Source organism: Tachysurus fulvidraco, chromosome 17 (genome assembly GCF_022655615.1).
Source record: "Tachysurus fulvidraco isolate hzauxx_2018 chromosome 17, HZAU_PFXX_2.0, whole genome shotgun sequence".
In the NCBI taxonomy this organism is placed as follows: Eukaryota; Metazoa; Chordata; class Actinopteri; order Siluriformes; family Bagridae; genus Tachysurus; species Tachysurus fulvidraco.
The window spans coordinates 22,313,867-22,326,636 of record NC_062534.1 but is presented as its reverse complement, the minus strand read 5'-3'; the positions used below and the strand labels follow the sequence as shown (position 1 = coordinate 22,326,636).

At 41.4% G+C, this 12,770-nt stretch overlaps 1 protein-coding gene across 6 annotated transcripts in view; it reads right to left on the bottom strand.

Moving 5' to 3' along the window:
• The window catches only part of mical2b (microtubule associated monooxygenase, calponin and LIM domain containing 2b), a 59,635-nt gene extending 47,230 nt beyond the window's left edge, over positions 1-12,405 (bottom strand). Inside the window, exons 1-2 of one of the 6 annotated variants that reach the window (XM_047802221.1) lie at positions 12,196-12,405; positions 4,431-4,791 (exon numbers count right to left, since the gene is read on the bottom strand). In XM_047802221.1, coding sequence (XP_047658177.1) covers positions 4,431-4,694 — 264 coding nt within the window. In that variant the 5' untranslated portion in view covers positions 4,695-4,791; positions 12,196-12,405. Of the gene's footprint in view, positions 1-4,430; positions 4,792-7,803; positions 7,922-8,934; positions 9,070-12,195 lie in introns of those variants that run through there. The other 5 variants (XM_047802220.1, XM_047802223.1, XM_047802225.1 and 2 more) reach the window with 5 other exon arrangements.
• Positions 12,406-12,770: the final 365 nt, after the last annotated feature.

Below are 12,770 nucleotides of genomic sequence, written 5' to 3'. Positions count from 1 at the left end.
GGTGCAGAATAATATACGGCGCATGAGCAAAGTGTTTATTTTAATCCCAAAGACAATCGGACCGGATAAAGTTATGTTCGCGCAGAAGATCTGAGAAGTGATTTTTCATTAGCTGGTGAAATGAATGAATGCACTTATGACTAGCTCAGTTTTGGCAGGTCTACATCAAGACTCCGGTTCTGGCACCGAGGTGGTGGAATGAACTTCCTCTAGATATCTGAACATCTGAGTCACTGGATATCTTCGTAATAACGTTGATTGAAGACTTTCCTCTTCCTGAAACACTTACACTAGCACTTATTTAAAAAATAAATAAATAAAAACCCTGAACAGAGTTTCAGGCTGATGGTGTCTTAAGTCTGGAACCTAGTGAACCAACGAGGGTCACTTTTGCACGTGGCTCTGGATAAGGACGTGGATCGAATGCCATAAATGTAATGTAAACTAAACTTCTACATTCATGTGTATGCAGTAAGGTTAAAAATAAACCCAAAAAAACCCCACTAATAATTCTACTGGTACAATTTAACATGTTTACCTATAAATATTGAGCAAAATTAACATGTGATTTTCTTTAGGATTTGAGATCTCTAGATATCCCATAAAATAAACATACAGGATAAACACTGAAACGCAGTGGAGAATGAATGACATCATCTCAGTTATACCTATATACTGTACAAATCGCCTCGAGTCGAGACACTTGTGCCCGTGTGTGTGTGTGTGTGTTTACACGCTATTAACCTGCTCACTGGGTTCACCTTTGGACTGAACTCTGCACCTCTGAATCCTCAATAGAATTTACAGCATCGCTCTGTGTAACCTTAAAAGGAGGTGTGTTTTGAAGACGGGCTTTAAACGGTGTGTGACGAGAGCGTATGTCGATGCCGTCGTGAGTCACGTTCATCTCCCTGGAGTCCATACAGTGTCTAGAAGCAAGCAACATAATAAAACCTAGGGTAGGGTTGTGCTGTTAGAGGAATATAATCCACAGGTCTGATGCAGAGCCAGATATTAGACAGTGATCTGAGGTTGAGTCATCAGAAGGGTGTGGAACGCAGCAGGAGTGTTGCTGTGTCTACACGCCTTTAGACAACACCACAGCTGGTATAGCTTTTGACCCTGAAGCTCATCTGAACGTTCATGATCGTGCTGCTCAGTATTGGGACATAAGCTTTTGGGGAAGAAGCTACCGTACACATCTGAGGAAAGACACCAAGGCTGCGTAGTACTTTTGCTCATATAGGAAGAAATCCCACATGCACTCCTCAGAACCATTTCGCGAGTGCGTAAAATGTATTTGTAACCTAAATACAAATGTATTAATTACACGTCTGGTGTGTCCGAGTTTCAGAGTCATAAATTCATCAGTGAAGGAGGAAAGATCATCTGCAGTTACACCATATCCTAGAGATACTACTATCTGGAGCAGACATAACTTATGAAATGTCAAACCTGTGTCTGATTTACATTTAGAAGTTTCTCTGAGAGACATGACGTGGTGAGAAATGTAGCGTCTCTGGATTCTACGACCGGGCTTCCAGAAGGACTTGATAATGAAATCCAAGACGTCGTACTTAAGGCACAGAGACTCTGGAAGTAAAATACAATAAATTTCCTTCCTACAGTCGGACGGTCAGCTCGGCAGCCTGTTCAATCTCCGGTCACAGACTCCTGCTCCTCCTAAAGGATTCCCAAACTCTACAGCACCAACCAACGCTTGTTTGCTCAGGGGTCACTATCCAGGGGAACAGAGCTTCCAGGAACTAACTGAGGCTCCTGAACCGTGCTGTATCAAGCGGCTCCTCTCAATTTAGAGCGAATATTCTGTGTGACACACTGAGCCAGGTTAAAGACAAGACACCCCAAACTAGAAGGACCAAAACATTTCTTTGTTTATAAAAACTGTAGCTACACAAACTGTACTAAGAACTTCAGAGATAAACGAGTCACATCAGCGATACTGACAAGTCGTCTTATCTGTTAGCTAAAACCTTCAAATCAGCAGATAAACACAGACACAAAAACCCAAACAAACCCTGGGTACCGTTCGGATCACACCCTAAACGACTACCCTGCCGAGACTGAAGTAAACACGTTAAAGCGTTCAATCTTTATCGTGTCGACCCCTGAGCAATAAAACCTACCTCTCCCTCTGCAGGTCTCTTGCTTTCTGCCTCATCACCTCATATCATCTGTTTATCAAAGCTTTGATAGCCAAGAAGTCGCACATCCAATCTAGTAGCTTCTCGTATAAAATCAGTGCAGTATCTAAAGATGACGAAGATTTCTAAAATAACATTTAACAAGCCAAATTCAAGATCAGACCAGACTTGGGAAACTGAATTGAATAGAATAGAAGCCTTTATTTTTGTCACATATACTGTACATTACAGCACAGTGAAATTCTTTCTTTGATATACCAACTTTGGAGGTTGGGTCTCAGAGCGCAGGGTCAGCCATAATAAAGCACCCCTGAAGCGGAATGTGTTAAGGGCCTTGCGCAAGGGCCCAACAGTGGCAGCTCTAACCCCGATCCCCAAGAGCTTTAGCTGCTTGAGCCACCACTACCCCTCAAAATGTTTTTGCATATCTTTGCAAACATTTGCAATCTTAGGAAGCTGGGATCGGAGAGCAGTTAAAGTTAGGGGCCTTACTCAGGCGCCCAGCAACGATAATTTGTCAGTTCAGAGGCTTGACCCCCAACCTTACGATTAGTGACCACTGAGCCACCACTTTCTGAAACTACTGCTTCAGTTTTACTGTCTAAAAGTTAACGAGTTTCAAAATAAAAAAACCTTCCAGTGAACTTACTACAGTATAACGGGTGAAATTTCAGCCGTAAGTGTTTACCTATATTCTTCACCTATACCATGTTGACAGCATCTGATAGGCACTCGATATTCAAAATCCTGGCGGTTTACCAAGGCAGGTTTTCACCAGAGGTTCCCAACGTTTAGGTATTTTCTACAAGCTTGTATAATACAGGAAAGAGTTAATATGGTTACAGGCCTGCTGTAAGGTTTGAACAGTATTTGTATATTATTAAAATGTGTGTGTGTGTGTGGGTGTATATCGTGGGTGACCAAAACCGAAAGGAATATTCCTAGGCTCACCAGCCTAGTAGGAAACATTGTGCGGTTAGAGGAAAATAGACCACGCCGTCATGTCATTCATGTGAGCGTACATGTTCATGCACGTTTTAACAGTGACACGACATCCAGTGAATGCCACCTAATCCTCCTAAACAACCGTCTGTGTACGTCAGGTTTGTAAGACAAACTGTAAGAACGTTTAGCGAGTTCATGCTCTACGACGTTAAAGATACAGACGGGTTCGTCCTCTCCTAAAACTCGGTTGTACGCCGCCGTCGTGACTGTTGCTTTAAGGTATACATACAGTATAGACAAATATATAGTTTAATACCTCATTGTGTCGGCATAGCAAAAAAAAGTACTAAAACATCATGCAAAGTCTATAAATGTTCAAACCCCCCCCCCCCACGGCTTGTTTGAAAGTGACTCCCAGTAACATTTCTAAACATCAGCACACACACAATCTTTCAAGATTTCTAATAACCTAAACAAATAAAAGCAACACAATAACAAGACGCATGAGGTTGTGAATGTTATTGTCTGACCCGTAATTTCCACACTGTGAGTCCCGTGAGCTGAAAGATTAGTTTCTTTTGCAACACTTTTTTTTTTTTCGCCCTCATTTTAAGACCCGCACAATCAGCCAGTGTTCTCAGGCACGTCCTAATCCTGCTGTTTCAGACCCTGAGCGCTAGCGAACGTCTGTACCTGGCCTTAAACCGACAATGTACTCGTACATTTCTGCAAAAACTGTTTGTAATCATGTGCATCTACAAACAAGCAAAATAATAAACTTTTAATTAGTCATTAGCGATGTATGGATAACATCAATGAACCTGATCCTGATCTTCTGACCTACTGTATGAACAGTATAAAAAAAAGTCACTTCAGGAATCAGCCTTCGGTGACTGTTCGACTTTGAACGTGGCTTTCTTTCCATTTCTTATGTATCCATCAATAAGTTACCAAAAGCAATGCTACCAAAGTCAGCTGTGGGTCGGTTTAATCCCTGATGACCTGATTTGCCTAACAAATGGACGTGAGGGAGTTGCTGGTCTTAAACTGCTTATTTCGCTTTCTGTTTACACTCTCAGGGCTTCGAGAAAGTGTTTTTATTGTAGAGATAAAAAAAGAGCTCAATGTCCATTTTTCCTCCCACGGCACAAGATTATCTCGGGACCATTAAACTTCGGCAGCTTTAAGAGCAAAGCCGATCGAATGGTTCCCTGTAATTCAGATCCATCTCTGGATATTAATTGTTTAACTGGTTAAAACTTTCACACGAGATGTTTTGCATGTTTTATGAGACAGGTACGGATTTATTTCGTTACAAACCCTGAGGTCTGTGCATGCTCTGCCTTTCTTGTACTCCTTGTGGTTGGCTCGTTTGTCCAGCTTGGTCCACAAGGCTTTGGCCTTCCAGGAGGTGACGGATGCCTTCAGGTTGCTATAGAAGCCTCGGTGGTCGGTCGGGTCGAGCTCCAGCTGCCTGCAGAGCAAGCCGAAAGCCTGGAGTGTTCCTTTACACGTGGAGGCCTGGACGAAGTTCTCGAAGAGCTGGCTGGCCTGAGAGCACCTCTCGTCTTCCACTTCCCCCATCGTTTCTCTTCTCCTTCGCTCCCTGTTTCTCTTGGTCGAAACGGGAGCTAGCTTAGTGTGCGGCTGCTGCTGCGGGCATCGTCGTTGCAGGCCGGTGCTGAAAAATAAGTGAACGAGAGTGAATCGAGTGTCTGGTTACTTCTAAAGTATCTGAGGTACAAATTACAGCTGGCTGTTTGACTGTTTGGTTTAACTTTCAGATGGACTTTCAGTTGTCATGTGTATTTTTTCTCAGATTTATAAACCCATGAAGTTTCAGGAAATTCACATGAAAAACTTGCTATAGTACAATAGAATAGCAACACGAGTGGAGTTACAACTTATTCAGAGGATCTTTGATGGTTGCCGATAATCTGTGACTGGAACATTGTGTGGCACACGATCGTCAAACTCAATACGTCACATCGTCCGTGTTTTACATTTTAAATCGCTTCTGACGTCAGGCTCCGCCTTCTGACACAGAGCCACGCCCCCTCAAGTCTAGACTGTTTGTCTGGACTTTGTGAATAAATGATGAATCTTCATGCCCGTTCTTAAAGAGATCTGTGTGAGAAAACTGACCAATCTGATTAGGTTAAAGATGAGTGTGACAAAAATATGATCCCTTGGTGAACAATAAGAAATACAATAGTGCTTGTTTAGAAAAAAGAAATTATTCGTATAGCATTTATTTAAATAAACATATTTAAAAATACCAAAACTAAAATGGAAACAGTTTCACACATTTTAATAAAATATTTTAACAATATATATACACATTTTATTTCTTAGTACATTTCATCTGTGACTGAGATCATTCATCACAATATTTATGACACAGGTATTTTATCACCCAGCCCTATCAGCTACATTAGCTTAATAATGTGTACATTAAAATAAATAAATAAAATATATTTTATTTAATTTTTTTTTTTACTAGTTTGCTAAACCGTACTTGTGCCCGTTTCCAGTCGTTTGGATGGAATTTGTATGTTTTATACCTTCAAAATGCATAGACACTGGCCCTTTAAAAACTATACATAAAGTGGAGGTTTTAGCTAAAGGTACATTACCTTTCTAGATAAGACGTACGTGAATGATACGGTACTTTTAAGGACAATACCATATTTAATACCATATTTGTGAAAGTCAGGCATTAAACACACCTTACCTCATAGACTGCATCTGTATTGAGGGAAGATCGTGGTGTCTTTTAGTCAAATGTCTGACTATACAGTATGAACTTCTCTGTATCCTGGGGCGTTGGGATTTGTAGTGAATGGAGTGAAACTGTGCAGTGAAGCCTGGCAGTCTTTCACTCTCGGGGCTTTATGATCTTTTTATATGCACCGGGCTGTGCTTTGAGGTTTAAAGCATGGTGTACAGGTCCCAGTGGAGTCAACACTGAACACGACACGAAGTCTGTGGTGGTGAACGCGTTTGAATGGAAGGCTGAGGAGTTTATCTGAATGAATGTTTGGAAACGGTGAGCAGGATGAAACCAATGTCATCAGATAACGTTGTGCTTAAGTATGCTGTTTTAGGAAGGAAGGTGTTGGGTTGCATTGGCTTCGTTTGCTCGTAACGGATCGCTATCTGCTTTCGATCAGAAGTACAGGATCGAGCCGATGATGCAAAACAACTGCTGCATGAGCGTGAAGTGCAGGACGTCGACCGACCAGCGTGAAACTGCGGGAACTATAGAGTGTCGCAAGAGGACATTAAACGACGAGCGTAGCTAGTGAATTTGTATTTAGAGTAACCTTGAGGAAGAAGTGCTGACAAGAGGAACAGGAAGCTCCACAATTATGATCAGCTGAGGCAGGACATTAACTACAGGAATGCCTTTTAGACAGCAAGTGTTCTATCAAAACTGTGCAAATTCTAGCAAATGATTATCAGCAGCTTTAAAATCCTGTAATGGAAAAACAATTCAAAGCAGTACTGACATGGAAACGACAGAATTATCAGAGCTAAAACTTCATGTCTCGTTGTGAGTGTCTCGTCCTATCGTGTCATCTGAAATCTGATCCAGCAAACTGAACATTTCCTGAACCCCCAAACCAGTGCTTGACTGGATGACTCTTGATCTCCCCAAAGGAAGCAATGGATAGCTATCAGATGCCAAACAAAAAAACAAAAAAAAAAAGAACAGGAACTAGCAAGGAACACAAGTTCAAGTTCAAGCAGGTTTTACTTCCATTCCTCTCACCACAGTCCGATATAAAGCTGTGAATGTTGTGGAAACGATCAGAAAATAAAGCCTGTGTTTGGGGTCTTGACAATGCCATTGTGAGTAGCCCTTGTGTGTCTTGGCTTCATATTGAACTCAATGCCAAAGAGACTTGACTGATTTGCCGATCCCAGGTGTCTAAGGGTCAGCGCCTTAGACTCCGATTCCAAAACCTTGCACAAAGACCTCAACAAAGTGTATTTATCGTCAACGTGTCTCGGTTTAATTTGTCTGGTTTTAATTGAGGAACACTTACACAACACCGCCTCGCATTACCCTGTGGGTCTCATTTAGTTTTCCTAAGAGCTCGATGATCGTCTCGTGCTCCGAGAGATTATCTGATAAATGTGACATATTGTAGGCACTGTTACTAATCTCCGCACTCGCAACATCGGATCTGGGAAACGGCTGTATTTGAACATCTACAAGCTTCGGCTCTTGCATCCTCGGCAAACTTTAGCTTGCACAGCTGGTTGTCTGAAGCGTCCTGTTTTTCTGGATGACCATGTTTACTACATCTACTATATACAGACTATATATGAATAAATAAGGTGAATTTTCAGACATTGAAGCTATTTATTGTGGTTATCGTTCCTTTCGTGCAACAATTGACCTTTATGGGAACATGACTCTCTTTGGATCAATTCCAAGCTGAACTTGATCAGTTCATCTGCTGGTTAGAGGATAATTCCAAATAAATCCTATGAAGATACCTCATTATTCTTTAGGTATCATGCTTACAAGAATCTTAAATCAGACCCTTGTAAGGACCCCCAGTTCATTAGCAATGCCTCACAGACCCCCTGGGAAACCTGTTTGAGAGCTATATAGAATCTGACACCAGAGAACCGAACACGCTTTTACAGACCACGAACATAGCCATGAGCAAATACACACCTGATCCTGGTCTAGTCATGTCTTAGTTCCTGTAATTTCCGATTAAGTAAAAGCCAGCGTCTGCCACGTCCCGGCACTTCCCTCAATTCCTGAGCGTGTCTTATCCAGGAGCTTTCAGATGTTCTCTGGGCTCAGAATAGACGAGTTTCAGATTTCAGTTTCCAGGAGGGTGTGATCGCATTGCCGTCCCCGCCAGGTTAAAGGAGGTTAGGACACCTCATGAAATGCTTTTTATAAAAGCAGCAGAACAGTAAGGTAAAGAAAGTAAGCAGGAAGAACTGATGCACGCTGTGTAAACATTGTGTAATGATGGGAAATTTCCCTCAAGAACACTTGACCTACTGACACATCTGATGAACTTCCTACTCCTTCATTTGCAATTTTCCCACTCGACAGGAAGCAGAGAAAAACACACGTCCTCACGTTTGAACGTTAGTCTCATGAACCAGCTGCGCTTTACAAATGGCAGGGTGGTGACGGTGGAGAAGCGACTTTTGTTTACTTTGGATTTATGAATTTCTGGTATGCCCCGAATGCAATCCTGCTAATTCTACAGGAGTAGATATGGATTAGAGTTACCCTAGGGGGGTAAAGCAGTATACACAACTCTTTTCCTGAACGTGACGTTTCTGAAATCTGAATTGAAGCGAGGTGTCTGAAAAGGCTGTGAAGGTTTCATCTAGAAGCTTTAGGGCTCTGGATTCAATCCAATCAATTCGAATGATGCTTGATGCTTGTCTTGGTTTATATTGTGCAACTACTCGCTACGTTCCACAATAAAGCATGTGAATAACTACATGCTAAATTACTGCAGTATGTTCACATGTAGGTCACAATGTCCTACGTTAGCGACATTTGTGATCGTTAGCGATATATGTACATTAATAGCGCACCATCTGGTGAGTAGAGAAGATTTGACCTCAAGTCAGAAATGATGTACAATATTTATGTCATTGTTGTTATAGTTACATTTAACATTGTTTAATTGTCAGGAAAACAAGTTGGATTATATTATCGCTTACGCTAGAAAAAATGTAATCACTCCTTGCTTCATTAAGCTCTCTGAACTCTCTCTCTCTATCCGTCCGTTACGTCTGTTGTACTCTCTGTCTGTCCGTATGTCACACTCACTATCTTTCTGTCCGTCTCCCTCTGTCGCACTCTTTCTGACTGTCCGCCTGTTTCGTTCTTTCCATCCGTCTGTTGCACTCTCTGTCTGTTCATATAATCATTCCTCTCTGTCTGTATGTTCATCTGCCAGTGTTCATAAGAAGGGAATTAAATGCAGCTTGTCCACAAAAGGAACATACTTCCATCAAAGTTTTCCTTCATCAACCATCATCTGAAAGAAACGCTTAAATAACAAAGTGTCTGACACACACACACACACACACACACACACACACACACACACACACACACACACACACACACACACAGACACACACACAGACACACACACACACAGAGAGAGAACTTCCTTCTGACCAATCAGAATAGGCTTTGGGATCAAGTTAAATTTTCACAGTACTATCAAAGAGCCATGTTGATCTTCTCCCATGTAAAGTTATTAGTGAGAGACAAATGACAAAGCTTCATGTCAGGACTGTGGGCCTTTCTGTTCTCGCTCTGAGTCTCCCACAGGAGCTTATAGCTTTCTGCAGATGACTAGGACTAATTATGATATTCAGCACCGAGCCAAATCTCCCTGTCGGCCTGCTGCCGTACCGCTCTGCTCGCGGCCTTCGTGAATCGCTGCTATTGCACTGGGTGAACTCGGCCGGACTTGACCGTGAGGCCATGCAGCTGAAGTATTTTTATCGTCCTCTTTGCTGATATGCAGCACGGCCCTTATAAGTCGGTGGGACTCTCCTGGAAACTGCTGGTGCTTGACCATGAAGGAAGGAGGGTGTGTGGGAAAGTTCACACTTGGAGACTTGGTGTAGATTTAAAGTGGCATGTCCCTGGAGACCCGTAGAGTAGAAGAAAACAACTACACTCCATGGCCAAATGTATGTGCACCCCGGACCATCACACTTGTATGTGGTTCTTCCCAAATGGTTGCGTTAAAGTTGCAAGCACACAGTTGTATTCTGCAGCGTTACAAATACAAACCAAGTGGCCCGTTGTTCTAGCACGACAATGACGATGTGCACCAAGCAGCTCCATGAAGACATGGTTAAAATTGGACCAGAACACAAGGGTCTGTGTCTGGGCTCAGGGCAGAACACATTTGCAGTAAACTGGATCCAGAGTCTCCTCAGCATCCCAACATCCGAGTCTGACCACTCTAATGCTCTGTAACTAAACATCTAAGGGAAATCTTTCCCAGAATATAAGAGTGGACCTTAGAACAGCCATTCAAAAGTTCAGTGTATCTGCATATAATTCAGGAAAGACATACTTTATTTTGTTTTGGTTCCTAATGCACATTAATAAATATTTAAAATATGGCATGTAGGTGTGAAACCGTGCACTCCTATTGTCAAGAGATGTGAGCTTGCATTCCAACTATGCAACATCTGTCGAAGTGGGGAGGGGCATACTCTCTCCTTCCTCTGTCAATCTAAGCGAAACTAGTCAATCAGGCATTTTTCTACCGCTTTATCCGATCTACTCGGGTCACGGGGAGCCTGTGCCTATCCCAGGCGTCATCGGGCATCTTCGAGCTAATGTATAAGCTATGATACATAGCTATGAGCTAATGTATAGGCTAGTTTGCATCACACTAGTCCTCGCTGAGAGCTAATGTATAAGCTAGTTTGCATCACACTAGTCCTCGCTGAGACAATCTCTGATTGGTTGAGTTCTCGAATTCACAAACAAACCGGGCCAAACGGTTTGATTTAGACAGATTAAACACCGCATGTGAAAGTAACCGAGCTGAGACTCTGCTGAGCTACCATGCATAAATTATTCAAAAACTCACATGTTGTATGAAAGAGCGTTTCGTTCACTTGCAAAACCTGTTGTCAACATGTGCATCCGATAAGCACAGTACATCAGAAGACTGGATCGGAAAACAATCGGCAATCGGAATTCTTCCATCGTGAAGTCCTCTAGAAAGAAACTCGCGAGACAGAGGTTCACGATAAAGGTCTCAAGAGCACTCAGGTGGAAAGTAATCATGCGATGCATTGAGACAGTGAGATCACCTGAGCCAACTGATACAAGAACTGGTGGCATATCTACTGATCGAGAGCATATCCGTGTAAACAGCAGCTCATGATCGTTCTTAGGGAAGAAAATCAATATTTCCAACAAACATGTCAATCATGAGAATTCTATAACTCCTGAGTTTGGTACGATTGCTGTGGCAGGGTTTGAACTGGGCTCGGCTTCAAACAAACCACAGCACGGTTCATCAGGAAGTGTTGAAGATATACATTCCAAATAATGTGATGCCAAGAAGGTACAAGTAACATAGAACATAGTTGTTGGCCAAAACTTGCAAGCACAGGATTCTTCTTTTACCACCAACCAACGTAATGACTTTCTATGATGAGCTCTACTTGGTTGGGGCTCTGGATTCAATCCAATCGATTAAAATGAATCACGATTTGGTTGAATGGCGGTTGTGATAATGCCATGTGGCTCATCTTGGGCCAAAGCTACAGAAAGGTTTTGGAAAATGGAATATTGTGAAGTTCTGCAAAGCAAGATGTTCACATGACTGGAGAACTCGCATCACGGCGTCATGCTCACCCAGAATCGTACCTGGGAGCATCCCCAAGTGTGAAACCACTTCTAGTTTATACCTCTATATAAAGTCAGTTACAATCAATTATATACATTGGCAGGAGAAAAAAACAAAACAAAAAGCAAGTGTGTGTGTGTGCGCGTGTAACATACATACATATATATATAATTATTATTATTACACGCACACACACACACACACATATATATATACATAAATACATATACTGTACAGATACACACACATACATATATACATACACACACACACGCACATATATATATATATACACACACACACACACACACCTATATATATATAAAACTTTTAAAGAATGCAGAATGAATGAATTTATTTATTACCATTATATTAACTTTATACTCGTCACACTTATTAATTGGCACCATACTAAACAGGAGCTGATGCATTATTCAGGTGAACAGTGACCTGATACCAAACTCTACCTGACACCTGATATCAGCCCAAAGCTTCACTTTATCCACATTTAGCCCAGATATAAGCTCCAGTTTAGAGAACGCACAGTAATGACATAAGTAGCTTTAACAAACCGGGGTAATAACCGTTATAAAGTGAACAGTTTGAAAATGAACCGTTATAAAGTGAACAGTTTGAAAATGAACCGTTATAAAGTGAACAGTTTGAATTCCTGTCAGATTTTCTCTCTCACTCACCGGCTTTATTTCACGTCCTGCTGCTTTTTAATCCAGTGTCTAGCTTCGTTAACTTCGGGAATAAATCCTTAATCCTTTTATTTAGGAGTGTGTTAATGTTTAAAACCGTTATTAATCGTTATTTACGTGTCGTGCTCCATTTTACCCTTCAGCTGTCGGTAACGTTTCTCAAGCACAGCTCGTGAGCCTGCTGCATTATATACCCAAAGGCGGGGCTTCGTAGCGTCGTCGTCCAATCACAAGCGAGGATAAACTTGGTGCGTCCAATCCAAATCGAGGGTTGAGTTCCCTTTGTTATGATTGTTAAATAATAAAAACAACAAAATAAAAAATAAAAACATTAAAATAAATTATTTAAAAGACGTATGTTATGTATTTTACCTGCACGTTTAAGATAAAGGTTTTAAAAAATAACAAAATGTTTTTTTTTTTACATGTTAAGGCAATGGAATGGAGTTAAAAAGTAATAAAAATAAATTTAATGTAATACATCTGAGGAATTATAATTATACTAAAAAAAAAGTGGCAAAGCTAAATTAATGCATTGAACAAACAAGCACATACAAGCAAGCAGG